A 15,600-nucleotide genomic window follows, 5' to 3' on the forward strand; every position below is an offset into this window, starting at 1 on the left:
TACATATGTCCCTCTTTTCTGGATTTCCTTTCCATATAGGTCACCTTAGAGCACTGAGCAGGATTCCCTAAGCTGTATTCTCATTAGTTATTTATTTTATACAAAGTATCAGTTGTGTGTATATGGAAATCCCAATCTTCCAATTCATCCCATGCCCCCTTTCCCCCTGCTGGTATCCGTTATGTCTATTCTCTACATCTGTGTCTCTACTTCTCTTTTGCAAATAAGATCATCTACACCATTGTTCTGGATTCCACATACATGTGTTATTATATGATATTTGTTTTTCTCATTCTGACTTCTTTCACTCTGTAGGACCGTCTCTAGGTCCATCCTGATGTCTGCACATGGCACAGTTAGGTCCCTTTATGTGGCTGCGTAATATCCCACTGGGTATATGTACCGCACCTTTTTTATGGGTAGATATGATTTTCATTTGTTGTTTAAAATGTTAAGTCTAAGTCTCAGATCTGTTTATGGACAAACTTCCAAATTGCTCTGTGACTTTTCTGTTACTCTACAATACAAAATGAGTCACTACAGCTAGAGATTTTGATTGTAGAAATGTATACCTGTGGCGGATTCATTTTGATATTTGGCAAAACTAATACAATTATGTAAAGTTTAAAAATAAAATTAAAAAAAAAAGAAATATATTAAAACATGAGAAAAACTGTATGTACAGTTAATGTGCCTGTGAGTTAAGTAATCAGTTCCCATGGATCATACTGATACTATTTATGGACTTTCTGGTGGCTCAGCAGTAAAAAATTCAACTGCAATGCAGGAGCCCATGGGTTTGATCCCTGAGTTAGGTAGGTACCCTGGAGAAGGAAATGGCAACCCACTCCAGTATTCTTGCCTGGGAAATCCCAGGGACAGAGGAGCCTGGCAAGCTATAGTCCGTGGGATTGCAAAGAATCAGACACAACTGAGCAACTGAGCAGGCACACACCCTTGCTCTATTATCTGTCTAATCCACAAATACTTACTGAAAACTTAACCTTTGCAAGGTATCCTGGTAGCGTGTTTTCTGTCATGGCTTCAAAGAACCAAAGGTTTTAGAAGGTTGGAAAGACCCCTTTACCAATTTGAGTCTTTTTCTCCTAGAAGCAGATTTGATTACCTTCTTCTTTATGCCCCAAGGACTTTGTTAGCCTTAGGCTTTCACTGTGGGGATATTATTGCACTGGAGTTAGTTGCTTATCTCCATCTCCCGTGTTAAACTGTAAGCTCCTTTCAGGCAGGTGATAGTTCTCACTCCTGTGTGCTCAGTACCTGCCCAAGTGCAGCGTAGTCAACTGTGGAAGGTCTGCAATATGGACTTTGGATTCAAAATCAGGCAGGCTTTAGCCTGCTGCCCCCCCACCCCCACTGCCCTATACCATGCCCCTGCTGCTGAGGTGTTTTATTCTTTAGGTAAGACTCATGAGAACAGTTGCTGAATGTAAGCAAAGGCAAGACTCTTGTGCCTAACAGGGCCAAGTAACACTCTTAGAGATCTTCCCATATAATGTATAGTGTTCACACTCCTTTGGAACTGCTCTGGAATTGTCTAGATTTCATATTTGAGCATGAACTGGGGTCCTTTGGTAGGGCTGCCAGCTTTAAGAAAGAAAGACAAGGGGCATCTAGTTAACTCAGATTATTAGATAAACAACAAGCGATTTTGTAGTATTAATTATGTCCCATTATTGCATTTGTATACTTTAGATTTTATCTAGCAACACTACCTTCAAGATGAAGAGTAAATTGGATGTGGAGAGGGCCACGTAAGATGTTTCTTCATAGTTTTTTATTGAGTAGAACATTTATCTTCTCCAGCTCCTGACAATAAATGCCAGTAGCATCACCTATCACTGTGATAGTGAAAAGTTGGCTACATTCATCCTGCTACCCACCATGAGGTAGTGCCATATTGGTTTGAGAACCATAGGGAAGCAAATGAGAGTGGGAATATACCCATGAAACCAAGAGTCAAGAAATGTACATACCAGTACTCCATAGATATCAGTCACACAGTCTCAAAAGTGAGACATCCTTGTCCATTTCTTGGCTAGAACCTCCTTTAGACCTCTCAACCAAGCTCTTGAGAATAGTTATAAGTCTGACTTGCTTAAGCTGTATAATATTGACAATGGATTTTGGCCCCATGAGAAAAGATCCAACACTTCTCCCAGATTTCCTAACTGCTTGACTTATAAAAGGAAAATAAAGTCACCAAACCCAAAAGGTCAATTATAAACATGAGGATAATTATGCTTTCAACTCAAATAGCACTTTATGTAACACATTTTTCTGCCCATTATGTCATTTGATTGTTAGTGTGGGATTTATTAGCAGATGAGTGAATGGGAGATATGCTGAATCTATTGCTATAACCAATTTTCATTTCTTGATATCATCAATTTGAAACCACAGATGAGAAAAGATTCAGGCTCATCTTTCCCTTCAGAAGTCTGTTTGTTCCTTTATCAGTTGTAGGCTTTCTCTGAGGTCTTTCTTTAAAATATATAACTAATCCTAGATTTTGCATTAACATTGCAAGAATATTTTCTCTTTGTGCTACTTAGCAGATTGTGTTAATCTAAGGCAAGAGTTTTTCATTAAATGAAATTAAAAGTCAATGAAAAAAATAGTGATGAACTGCCTTCCTCTCAAGACTATCTACCCCACGATGACAACGCCTGGTGAAAGCAGGAATTCAGTGCATTCTGAATGCATGAATCAATGAATGAGTGAAGAGAAAAATGAGCTTAAATGAATGCCTGCTTAAGTAAATGAACTTAATTTACTCCAAATCTTGCCAGCCAATAAAGACTTCTGTTGAAAAGGATAACTCACTAGAATTACAATTTCAAATACTAGACCTTTCCAGAAACCCTGTAATGCAGCTCCATCAGAGAATAGCATTTTCCTGAGTTACCTGAGGCAAAGACAATGATGTCATTATGTAATGGAAGTGCCACAAGCATCCAGTAACTAACCATCAGGCACCACTCTGAAGAAGTGCATTCCTTCCTCTCCGATTAGTTTTTGAATGCAATCGCAGTTCCCTTCCTTTTGTCTGGTCCTCAGCAAACAAGATATAGAACCCCAAAGTGCCTAGAACAGAGGATGGCACTCCTTGGTCTCGGAGCAAAATAAGGGTGGCAACGTCACCTTCTGTTGGACAAGTGTCATCATTGTAATAGTTTGGAACTTGTTTATTTAAGTCATCACCTTCCATTAGTATGAACTTTTCTCCCAGTTAGTCATTAAATTCTCAAGGTTTCCCCATGGCAGACAAATTTGATCAAGCTTTGCCCAGAGCCAGAGATTTTCCTACTGTGTGTTAAACGACGAAAAGAATAAAGGGAACTATCCTTTATATGTATGTCAAAGTGAAAGTGAAAGTTGCCCAGTCGTGTCCAACTTTTTGCAATCCCATGGACTATACAGTCTGTGGAATTCTCCAGGCCAGGATACTCAAGTGGGTAGGCGTTCCCTTCTCCAGGGAATCTTCCCAACCCAGGAATTGAACTGGGGTCTCCTGCATTGCAGGCAGATTCTTTACCAGCTGAGCTGCCAGGGAAGTAGTATTAATGCCAAGTGACTGGCATATCATAGGTTCAACTCATTCTCTTATTCATCCATCCATTCATTTATCCAAGCAATAAACATTTGCTGTGCGTTTTTCATGGACAGCACTAAGCTAAGGTATCTGTTCAGTTCGGTTCAGTTCAGTCATTCAGCCGTGTCCGACTCTTTTCGACCCCATGAAATGCAGCATGCCAGGCCCCCCTGTCCATCACCGGGAGATCACCAGGGAGAAGTGATTGAAGATTAAGGTGTGTGTTATTTAACCTTATTTAATCCCTGGTGGCTCAGTTGGTAAACAATCTGCCTGCAGTGCAGGAGGCCTTGGTTCAATTCCCGTGTTGGGAAGATCCTCTGGAGAAGGGATAGGCTACCCACTCCAGTATTCTTGGGCTTCCCTTATAGCTCAGCAGGTAAAGAATCCACCTGCAATGTGGGAGACATAGTTCCATCCCCGGGTTGGGAAGATCCCCTGGGGAAGGGATAGGCTACCCACTCCAGTATTCTGGCCTGGAGAATTCCATGGACTGTATAGTCTATGGGGTTGCAAAGAGTTGGCCATGACTGAGCAATTCTCACTTTCACCTCACTTTAAACCTTCACAAGTATCTTATGATGTTGGCATTCTGATCACCTTGATGTTATGTATAAAGAAACTGAGGTTCATTACCTCACACACCTAATTTCACACAGCTCTGGTGGAGCAGAGGCTAAAAAGGACTCAGAATCAGGGATTTTGAACTCTACCTCCTTAAATGGAAAAAAAAAAAGAAAGAAAAGGAATGAAGAATTTTCAGAAAAACAAAATTACTTCACAGAGGAAGAACCCCTGGACTAATTGGCATATGCCTCTCGAGGAAGCTACGGGTCTCTAAATGCTAGCTACACAATCCTATGACAAATTTTGTTTTCTTGGGTTCCCAAATCATTGCAGATGGTGACTGCAGCCACGAAATTAAAAGATGCTTGCTCCTTGGAAGAAAAGTGTGACAAACCTAGACAGCGTGTTAAAAAGCAGAGACGTCACTTTGCTGACAAATCTCCATATAGTCAAAGCTATGGTGTTTCCGGTAGTCATTTATGCATGTTAGAGTTGGACCATAAAGAAGGCTGAGCACAGAAGAATTGATGCTTTCAAATTGTGGTGTTGGAGAAGACTCTTGAGAGTTCCTTGGACAGCCAGGAGATCAAATTAGTCAGTCCTAAAGGAAATCAACCCTGAATATTCACTGGAAGGACTGATGCTGAAGCTGAAACTCCAATAGTTTGGCCACCTGATGCAAAGAGTTGACTCCTTGGAAAAGACCCTGCTGCTGGGAAAGATTGAGGGCAGGAAGAGAAGCGGGGTGACAGAGGATGAGATGGAATACATAGAATCTAGAAAAACGGTATTGATGAACCTATTCGCAGGGAAGGAATGGAGACACAGATGTAGAGAATGGACTTGCGGATACAGCGCAGGAGGGAGAGCGTGGGACAAACAGACAAAGTACGCTCTCAGGGGTAAGACGGAAGCTAGTGAGAAACTGCTGTGCAATGCAGGGAGCCCGATCTTGCACTTTCTGATGACCTGGAGGGATGGGATGGGGAGAGAGGAGGGAGGTGAGGGAGGTTAGGGAGGGAGGCGATGTGTGTATGATTATGGCTGATTCACACTGTTGTATGGCAGAAGCCAACACAACGTTGTAAAAAATTTTTTTAAATAAAATATTCTTTAGTTGAAGAATAAAAACAAGAAAGAAAATATATAGGTGTACTACTAAAAAAACATACTCATGTTCATATCCTAATAGTTATTAAGTGTTGTGTCAAAATGCTAACTCAAGGAATCATTTTCCCAGAAACATATTTTTAATCATGTAAGGTGATATTGCAGGGAGAAAAAGAAAGCAGGGGGAAATGTTTTCAGAATTCCGATATAGCAAGCACAATAAAAACACAGCTGGACAAGGTGAACCAATATGAACCAGGGGAAAAAAATATAGCAACCAGAGATAGGCAAGCTACTTGGGCCTTATAGAATTTCTCTACCTTAAGGGCACACATCCAAATGCACCTCACATAAAAGCACATATTACAAGACAAAACTGAAGAACTGCATCAATATTGCCATCAGAATTTTCAGAATAAAAGGGAAACAGGAAAAAAAATGTAAAAGAGAGGTAAGATGTGTAGAAACTGCTCCAGAGAGGGGCCGACGTGCAGGTCTTCAAACATCTAGTGGGATCTGACGACTAAGGAAAGAGCACGGAGAGTGATGGCATGTCCCCGAACAACTTTCTGCTTTTGGACGGTGAAATAAACCCAGAAGCCACAGAGGAAACAAAACAGTCTTCGGCTCATGTGACTGTAAAGGTGTGCGGTCCTGCCAGAAACTTTACTCTGGAAGGAACGTGGGACTCAGCATAATATGAGTTGTGAGACGGCAAATTACTGGGACCCGTCACCCTCAAATTACGAACCATATTTAAAGGATTAGCGACGACTGTGTTATCTGAGTTGCCCTCGATCTCAATCTAGAGGCCGAGGTACGCTCATTGGAATTCAATTGAAAAACAACAGCTGTTTATGGAGCTGTTTTCTGTGTGCTGGAAACTCTGCTAAGAAATTTACACGCGTCATCTCGTCAAACCTTCGCTTTGCAAAGGAGGCCGCTGATGCTTCAAAAGTGACTGGGACCAAATCACACAGGTAGTAAAAGACAGGGTGGCTCAGTGGTAAAGAATCCGCCTGCCAACGCAGGAGACGCTAGGGACGCGGGTTTGATCCCTGTATTGGGAAGATTCCCCTGGAAAAGGAAATGACAACCCACTTCAGTATTCTCGCCTGGAAAATTCCATGGACAGGGGAGCCTGGCAGGCTGCAGTCCATGGGGTCCCAAAGAGTCAGACATGACAGAGCATACATGCATGATCTCTGTCCAAATGAGTTGAAGCTGGGATCAAGTAGTTTGATAGTAATCAAGTAAAAGACAAAGGTGGGTCTGAATCCAGGTATCAGACCCAGAACCCCTGCCTGAACCACGCTGCTGCTGCTGCTGCTAAGTCGCTTCAGTCGCGTCCGACTCTGTGCGACCCCATAGACGGCAGCCCACCAGATTCTCCAGGCAAGAACACTGGAGTGGGTTGCCATTTCCTTCTCCACCTGAACCACGCACCTCTCCCTAAAAATAATGAGGGAGATAAAATTTTTTTTAAAAAACTGGGGGCCAATGAGAAGTGCCCCCAGATAAGATGGCATTTTAGTATTTGTATCAGCCCTCCCCACCAAATTTCCAGAACAAGGCCAACCTGGACATAGTGTAGAGTTTGGAGTCTTCAGCCCCAAAGCCCAGAGCCCACACACACTCAGTCACTCTTCACTTCCTCTCCCACTTCACTCAGCAGTGATGACTGTGGGTTTTCTGCAGTGGAAAGCCTGGGAGGAGGTGGTCACTTCAATGCTGCATTTCAGTAGGAATTGCCCAGCAAAGCTGTCTGTGGGCTCCCTGCTGCCCAGCAAGCTCTAGGTACTTGACAAGGACTTGACCACGGCAAGCCTCTCCAATGCACAGAAGCTGCACTGACGCCCAAGCTGCGTATTGTTATCAGTAGTAATAGTGGGGACTTCCCTAGCAGTCCAGTGATTAAGAATCCGCCTTCCAATGCAGGGGACAAGGGTTTGATCCCTGGTCTGGGAACTACGACCCCACATGTCACAGGGCAACTAGGCCCACCAGCTACAACTACTGAGCCATCCCCCTCCAGAGCTCAGGCGCCACATCTAGAGAAGCCCGCACGCCACAGTGAAAGATTCGGCATGTCGCAATTAAGACCTGATGCACCCAAAGAAATAAAAAGTGAAAGTGTTAGTGGCTCAGTCATGTCTGACTCTTTGCGACCCCAAGGACTGTAGGCAAGAAAACTGGCATGGGTAAGCAATTCCTTCTCTAGGTGATCTTCCCAACCCAGGGATGGAACCCAGGTCTCCTGCAATGCAGGCAGATTTTCTACCCTTTGAGCCACAGATGAAGCCCTAAATAAATAAATAAATATTAAAAAGAATACGAGAGCTGACTGCTACATTGTTCAAACGCTCCAAGGGTCTCTGATCATCTTATCTCCTTTAATTTTTACCATAAACCAGTGATGGTAGTATTGAGTCCATTTGAGGAAATAGAGGTTCTCTTTAATAATCAAGGCATAAGTTAAGACCCAAGAATGTTCACATTGAATCCTTGTGTGCTTTCTATTGTTGAATATATCCAATGGCCTCCCAGCCTCTCCACTGTCTCCATGGAACACAGGAGAACTTTCTCCATGCATCTCTCCCAGCAGAGAACCCTTTCCTGAATGAACTGGCAATCACGTATTTCCTATAGATGAAGAATACAGCCATCGTGGCCCTGGACGTTAGCCTAGGTCTCTTTAGGGGGTTAACCAGTGTCTTCACCAAAAGTGTCTGTGCTGGTCACCAGGAGCTGGGGAGACTGTGCCCACAGTTCTGCTCTGTGCCCAGAAAAGGTGCAGAGGAAAACTGACCCTTGCTTGATGCTGACAGTGAGCAGGCAACCTAAGAATGGTCACTTCCATACAAGATGGAGGAGAAAATCACGCAGCACCTTAAAATTGCAAAACGAGCGTGCAGAGGGCTCTGCCATCCCCTTCCTCTTCTCACTTGTCTTCTCCGTCAAATAAGACACATTATTATTTGCGACTGGTGTTTTCAGAAATGTGTGAATTGACACACATTTCTTCCCCCTTGGCAGTGGGAGATGAAAGGGTAGGATGGGATGGGGTAGGGTGCCCTGACTCTGACTTTGGAGGTGGTCAGCCTGAGGCCTCGCAACTCACCAGCTGGGGCTCTGGGGGCGGAGGAAGGGTCCACTTCCGGAAAAGGCACTCTTCAGCTCTCCTGATCTTTAACTTGGACTTGCTGACCAGGAAGGAATCTCTTCCGCCTGGCCCTCTTCCCCATTCGAGAGTCCACCACACCCAAAGAGAAACCACCTCCCTGGACTGTGGGTTTCTCCAGCTGCTGGGAAGATACCTTCAGGATGGCTCCCGAGGCAGCGGCAGGCACATAACCTTAGGCGCTGCACAGCCCGATGGCAGACCTTTTCCAGTAACTCTGTTCCTCTGGGTCCTCTCCTCATCAACTATACACCAGCCTTCTAGGAAGACAGCAGCAGTCTCCATCGGCAGTTCCGATCATACCCGATCTGAGGAGGGAGGCCACTCCCATCAGGAGAGTAGGGACCCGGGTGGATGGAGCAACAGGGGCTTTCTAAAAGGCAGAGCAAATGGATTTGGCCGGCAGGCCAGTGGTTAGGACTCCTCAGTTCCAATGCAGGAGACAGGGTTTTAATCCCTGGTCAGAGAACTAAGATCCTGGATGCCACACAGCCAAAATATAAATAATAAATGGAAGAGTAGTGTGTCTTCCCAAACATAATTACTTCCTGAGTTATTATATGGTTAGGTTTCCCCCTCCCAATGCAGTTCAGTTCAGTTGTTCAGTCGTGACCGACTTTGAGACCCCATGGACTGCAACACACCAGGCTGTCCATCACCAACTCCCAGAGCTTGCTCAAACTCATATCCATCCAGTCGGTGATGCCACCCAACCATCTCATCCCCGTTCCAACCGTGCAACTTAAAATAGATCCAACCACACCCTAGAACTTATTTGAAAACCAAGCAGAGCACGTTGGTTTGAGTTCTCCCCATTTAAAGAAGTGCAAAGAATTTTCCCCCAAAATGTCCATTCATAGAGTCATTCAATGAGTATTTATTGGGCACCTGTCTTGTGCCAGTTTCTGTATTAACTTGATAATTCAGTAATAAATAAAACAAAGCCCTGGTGCACAGAGAGATAACATTCTAATACAGGATGACAGGCAACAAATAAACAAGTAGCACATATTACAGGATTTACGGTAGCTTTGAGATACGATCTATTTGAGCTGAGAGACCCTCTGAAAACACAGAGATAGGGAGGGAGAAGGAAAAGTTTTTTTCTAGTAAGGGTTAAGTAAACCTCACCTGGAATATTTCTTGGTACTTAGAATGAAAGTAATTTGCAGAAATGTCTTACATATATAAATGTAATAGCCAAGTCCTACTTTCTCCCTCAGAAATACACAGCTCTCAGCTCCCTGCAAGGTGTCAAGAAAAGGCTGCAGCCCCCAGCACGGGGCCAGCGTGCGTTTTCCCTGTCCAGCCGGCACAGTGTGCCTGGACCGCCAACGGGTTAAGGTAGCCTCAAGATGCTCGGAGCGCTGCATAAACAGCGCGTGTCAGACGTTCCAAACATCCTTCATCTTCCCTATCTCCCGGTCCTCGGCTGTCAATCAGCTGTCACTAGCCCGCACATCAGCAAGCGTGCGCACATCACCCGACTGTCAGCAAAGCAGCTGATGAGACTCGGCTCCAGACTGTCAATCATCTTTGTTTCTCTCTGCCGCTCGGGAAATATTTTGGCTCAGAGGAACAAAGAAGCCTGGGCAACAATGGCTCGTTGTCAGGCAGGCACTCCTGTACGTGAATATAAGATCTTCAAAGAGCCCTGATCATGCCTCACTGCCCGCCTCGCCCCCTGCCCTCCCCACACCAAATGATGTTGGGGTCAGGAGTGGACAGATGGAAGATTGAGAATCTGTTTTATTAGTAATTCTAGTTCCCCGAGCAGACCCTGATGGATTCACACACACACAAACAAGCACAGGAACATGAAACAATGATAACTTGAAGTTATCTGAGCTTATGCCTCAGAAAAAAAATAAGGCTCGGAGGATGGATGACTGCTTGGTTCGCAATTATTCATCATTGATCAGGCAGGCTTTTGGGGAGAGAGTAACTGTTAGATTGCTGAGTTCATTCATCTCCCAGGGAATTCTGAGATAGTAGCTTCGACTCTCCCACTCTCGGGTGTGAGGAGGTTGGGAGCACCCACGCTCAGAAAAGCCAGGGAACTCATTAGGACCCCGGTGAGGTGGGTCTGCTGGTGCTTGCAACAGGCGTCCTTATGTCGAGTGTAAAGACATTCTGGAGCAGCCCCTTGTCTGGCAGAGAAGCTGCCCCTCTCATACAAAACATGTATTGAACATGTCCCCTACCTCTAAAAGCCTGCAATATACAAATCTAAAGAGATGCTCCTGGCTCTGAACTTCCGTCGAGCAAGCTGTCCTGCTCCCCACCAGTTTGCCACTTTTGCAAAATCACCGTGCATGTATTGGCATAATTAATCAACTCATCTTGCAATAGATCCAAATACTAAGTTATCTGAAGCCCTGTAGCATCAAGAAAAAAAACACACTTATTGTACGCTAATTGCTTTGCAATACATTTAGAAGCCGTCAGATCTTTTCATGGTGTTTATCAAGACTGCTATTACCTATCAATTACCCAATGCTCTGAACCGACCCGTTTGTACATACTGTGACCGCTCCCATTATCAGCTCTGTATTTGTGACATTTGGGATGCTTTACCCTCTGACAGACAGATCCTTTCCTACTGCGCAACGCTGATTTCTGAAAACGCATCTCTCCTGATCTAACTGGACATTAATTGCTTTTGTGCTGATGTATCTATGCCTCTCAGTCTCCCAGCATAACTAGCAAATCTCATCTCTGACAAGTTGGCTGAACCTAATCAGGACAGATCAGCTGTTACCCAAGGTGCCACGGGCTGTAATTTGTGGTTCTTTACAGAGTTATCACTCGCTGGAAAGACAAAGAACTATAAATTCTGTCAACAGGAATCCCAAAGTGTGTGTTCCAAGCAGCTGTGGGCTCCCCCGCCCGCAAGAAAACATAGCACTTGTCAAATAAATACTTGAGATAATTGATAAGAGGGGATTAGAAGGAGGTGGCTGATACCGTGACTATAAGACTTTTTTTTTTTTTTTTTTAAGGAAACTTCAGTAGCAAAACGGTGCATGTGAAGTATGAGTTGTCAAGGATAAAGAAGGTTTGCAGGGAAGTGAGGGGTGACAACTGTCCACAATTCAGCTCCCACCAGTCATTGGGGAACTTAGTTCACATCTGCCTTGCTCTCAAAACAGGCAAATGCCTAGACATCCTAAGTTGCAAAGGAAACAGCGCGCCGCCTCTGAGTCAGGCTGCTGCCCGGTGACAATGCCTTGATCAGAGGCAGGAGGGCAGGGAACACTGTCAGCCTGTCAGCAGCATTCTATTCTCTGAAGACCCCTGTGGTTTTCTTTCAGGCGCAGGAAAAAATAAAAGGAAATATTAGAGAAAATAAACTGCTTTCTTACTGTATCGCTTTGGTCCATCTTCCAAACAAAATGAAAGGGTTAATGTGGCATCATCTTCAAAAAACTCGGTGGCAAACGCGTCCCACCAGAGGTTGTCGCTGTCCTGCAAAGAGACAGATCATTTATTTAGCAGGCAAGAGCGGAAAATAGCTCAGAGAGGAGCTGAGAAAGGGAAAAAGGCCAAAAAACCCAGTCACCGGTGGCTTGGGTCTCAGCATATGTGTGTGGGTGTTCTGCAAGGAGTGTGGGCGGGTGTGTGGTCACTCTTCAAATTAATTGCCTCACATGGGGATGGAATTCCAATCCAATAAACAAGCTAATGCAAAGTGAATGAAAATTAATTCTGGGGGACATATTTGGGGAGATTTAATAAACGTATTTTGGAATACTGTGACAGTTTTTAAGAAAAGGGTTTGCATTTAACGTAAAATGTACTCAGCCTTTTTTCTCTTTCTTTCACTTTGCTCTTTTAAGAGCCAGACTTTACAAACAGAAACCACAATATTACAACCAGGTTAAGGAGACTACATTTTTAAAGATAATTTATTTAAAGAAAAAGAAAAGATTGTGTGTGGCTTGTGGCATTCCTCCATGTAAATATCCCTCTGAAAGACACAGGTATTGCTACCTGGATTTATGTAGAAAGATGAGTTTGTGCACAAGCAAACATCACATACATGAGGACTATTCTCGAGGATTGGTTTAAGATGACAGGCAATCACTAGCTCGTTATTAAATCAGTTATTAACAACAGAACAGTCCGGCAGAATGCAGGCCATCCACAGGGGCTCTGCTCGTTTGTCTTGGGTGGAGAGTTTCCCTTGTTCGTCCAGAAAATACTTTGAACTTGACCAAGTTGAAGACCGTTAATGTCACTGCAAATCTTCAAGGGCAGGAGAAGGGCTTCCCCAACAGGGACTTGGGGGGATTATGCATATTGTTGTGTTTAAACGGTGGGGGGGGGTCCTAACTGTGCCTCATTCTCTGCATAGTGCTCGATTTACTCCCAAGTTATTTTTTAATTTTAATTTTCATTCATCAATTTTTATTGAAGTATAGTTGCTTTACAATACTGTGTTAGTTTCTGCTGAGTAGCAAAGTGAATCAGCTACACATATAGATATACCTTCTCTTTTTAGGATTTCCTTCCCATTTGAGTCACCACAGAGAATGGAGTAAAGTTCCCTGTACTATATCGTAGGTTCTCATTCGTTATCCATTTTGCACCCAGTAGGAATAATGTGCACATATACACATGTGCATATAGACATATATGAGTGCTCAATAGTTGATAATTCCAAATTGTGCTGCTGGAGAAGACTCTTGAGAGTCCCTTGGACAGCAAGGAGATCAAACCAGTCAATCCTAAAGGAAATCAACCCTGAATATTTATTGGAAAGACTGATGCTGAAGCTGAAGCTCTAATACTTTGGTCACTTGATGCAAAGGGCTGGCTCATTGGAAAAGACACTGATGCAGGGAAATATTGAAGGCAGGAGGAGAAGGGGATGACAGAAGATGAGAGAGTTGGATGGCATCACTGACTCAATGGACATGAGTCTGAGCAAATTCAGGAGATAATGAAGGAGAGGGAAGTCTGTCATGTTCTAGTTCATGGGCTCACAAAGAGTCAGACACAATTTAGTGCCTGAACACCAACAGCAACGTGAGACTGCCCAGGTGGCTCAGCGGTAAAGAATCTGCCTGTCAGTGCAGGAGATGTGGGTTCAATGACTGGATCAGGAAGATCCCTGGAGGAGGAAAGAGCAACCCCCTTCAGTATTCTTGCCTGGGAAATCCCATGGACAGAGGAGCCTGGTGGGCTGTGGTCCGAGGGGCTGAAAATAGTTGGACAAGACTGAGTGTACACATGGCGTGCATTCACGTGTATACACACACGCGTGTGCATGTGTACTTTTGTCACCTGGTGTGAAGAGCCAACTCACCGGAAAAGATCCTGATGCTGGAAAAGATCGAAGGCAAAAGGAGAAGGGGGCAACAGGAGATGAGACGGTTGGATGGCATCACTGACTCAGTGGCGATAGTGGAGGAGAGAGAAGCCTGGCATGCTGCAGTCCATGGGGCCGCAAAGAGCTGGACACGACTGAGCAACTGAACGATAATCTGTGTCAATCCCAGTCTCCCAATTCCTCCCACCCCACCCCCTGCCCAACTCATTTTTCTACATCTTTGGGGAGGCAAGGACTAGGGTTCAGGAAGAAGGAAGGGTGATGGAAAGGTTCATATTTTGTCTCAGTCTGGTTTCTTTTCAAGCCCTTCACTCTACTGCTCCGTTGTCAGGACTCATGCTCAGGAGGAGGCTCAAACCGTGCAGTAGGGCAGGTGGTATTATTAATACCTCATTGGTGGATCTGTCCTGTGCACAGCCCTCGGAGCAGGCACATCCTGACACCTTTTCCCAGCTATGTGAACTTGAACAGCTTATTTTACCTCCGTGAGCCTATTTCCTTACTTGGAAATTAAGGATAATGATAATGCCAACAATAATACATATCTCAACCAGAAGATACAACAACAGTTACATTAATAAGTATCTTGCACAGAAGATGTGGCATTTCAGTAAGTCAGTGGCTGTAATGTGCCCAGCAGAGTGCTGGGAACACAGTGAAGATCAATGCAATGCCGCATTCGCTTATCTACCATCTTTAATGTCACTTCTAAGGGATGAAGCATTTCATGTTCTGAAGAACTCTACATCAAAACTGTTTCCAAATTGAGTATGTTTCCAAATCACTTTGACTGTCTGTAACCCATTTCTTGGCAACAATACCTATCTGTGACATAGTGGAAACTTATGAATGGATAAAGCATTGTGAGATAGATATAGATATATAGATATGATGGAATATTACTCAGCCATGAAAAGGAACATACTTGAGTCAGTTCTAGTGAGGTGGATGAACCTAGAGCCTATTATACAGAGTTAAGTAAGTCAGAAAGAGAAAAACAAATTTCATATATGAACACAAATATAAGGAATCTAGAAAAATGGGACTGATGAACCTATTTGCAGGGCAAGACTAGAGACACAGACATAGAGAACAGACTTTGGACGCAATGGGACGAATTGAGAGAGTAGCCTTGAGATACATACACTTCTGCATGCTAAGTTGCTTCAGTCGTGTCTAACTCTTTGCAACCCTACGGGCTGTAACCCACCAGGCTCCTCTGTCCATGGGGTTGTCCAGGCAAGAGCACTGGAGTGGGTTGCCATGCCCATTCCCAGCCTTAGGATCGAACCCATGTCTCTTTTGTCTCTTCCACTGACAGGCAGGTTCTTTATCACTAGCGCCACCTGGAAGCCCATATAACTGCTGCTGCTGCTGCTGCTAAGTCGCTTCAGTCATGTCCGACTCTGTGCGACCCCATAGACAGCAGCCAACCAGGCTCCTCCGTCCCTAAAATAGATGGTCAGCGGGAAGCTGCTGTATGGGCCGAGGGAACTCAACCCAGTGTTCTGTGACAACCTAGAGGGGTGGGATGCAGGGGAGTGGGGGGCGGGGAGGTTCAGGAGGGAGGGGACATACACTTGTGTACTGGTGGCTGATTCACAACGTTGTATGGCAGAAGCCAATACAATATTGCAAAACAATTATCCTTTAATTAAAAAAAAGAAAGAGAGAAGTTAACCAACTCTCTTTTGCTTGCTAATTGTTCAAAGACCCAGGGACTAAATCAGTTCCTCCAGCTCCATCCTCCTGTCATCTCACTCTGGGTTTCTAGCCCTTTTGCTAGAAAGTGGA

At 44.3% G+C, this 15,600-nt stretch overlaps 1 protein-coding gene across 8 annotated transcripts in view; it reads right to left on the reverse strand.

The window, feature by feature from the left end:
* The window catches only part of LDB2 (LIM domain binding 2), a 460,040-nt gene that overhangs the window by 277,275 nt on the left and 167,165 nt on the right, over nucleotides 1–15,600 (reverse strand). For all 8 annotated transcript variants that reach the window (XM_005907270.2, XM_070372733.1, XM_005907269.3 and 5 more), the window contains exon 2: nucleotides 11,837–11,939. In XM_005907270.2, the coding sequence (XP_005907332.1) occupies nucleotides 11,837–11,939 (103 nt within the window). The remainder of the gene's footprint in view (nucleotides 1–11,836; nucleotides 11,940–15,600) is intronic.

This window comes from Bos mutus, chromosome 6 (assembly GCF_027580195.1).
Source record: "Bos mutus isolate GX-2022 chromosome 6, NWIPB_WYAK_1.1, whole genome shotgun sequence".
NCBI lineage: Eukaryota > Metazoa > Chordata > Mammalia > Artiodactyla > Bovidae > Bos > Bos mutus.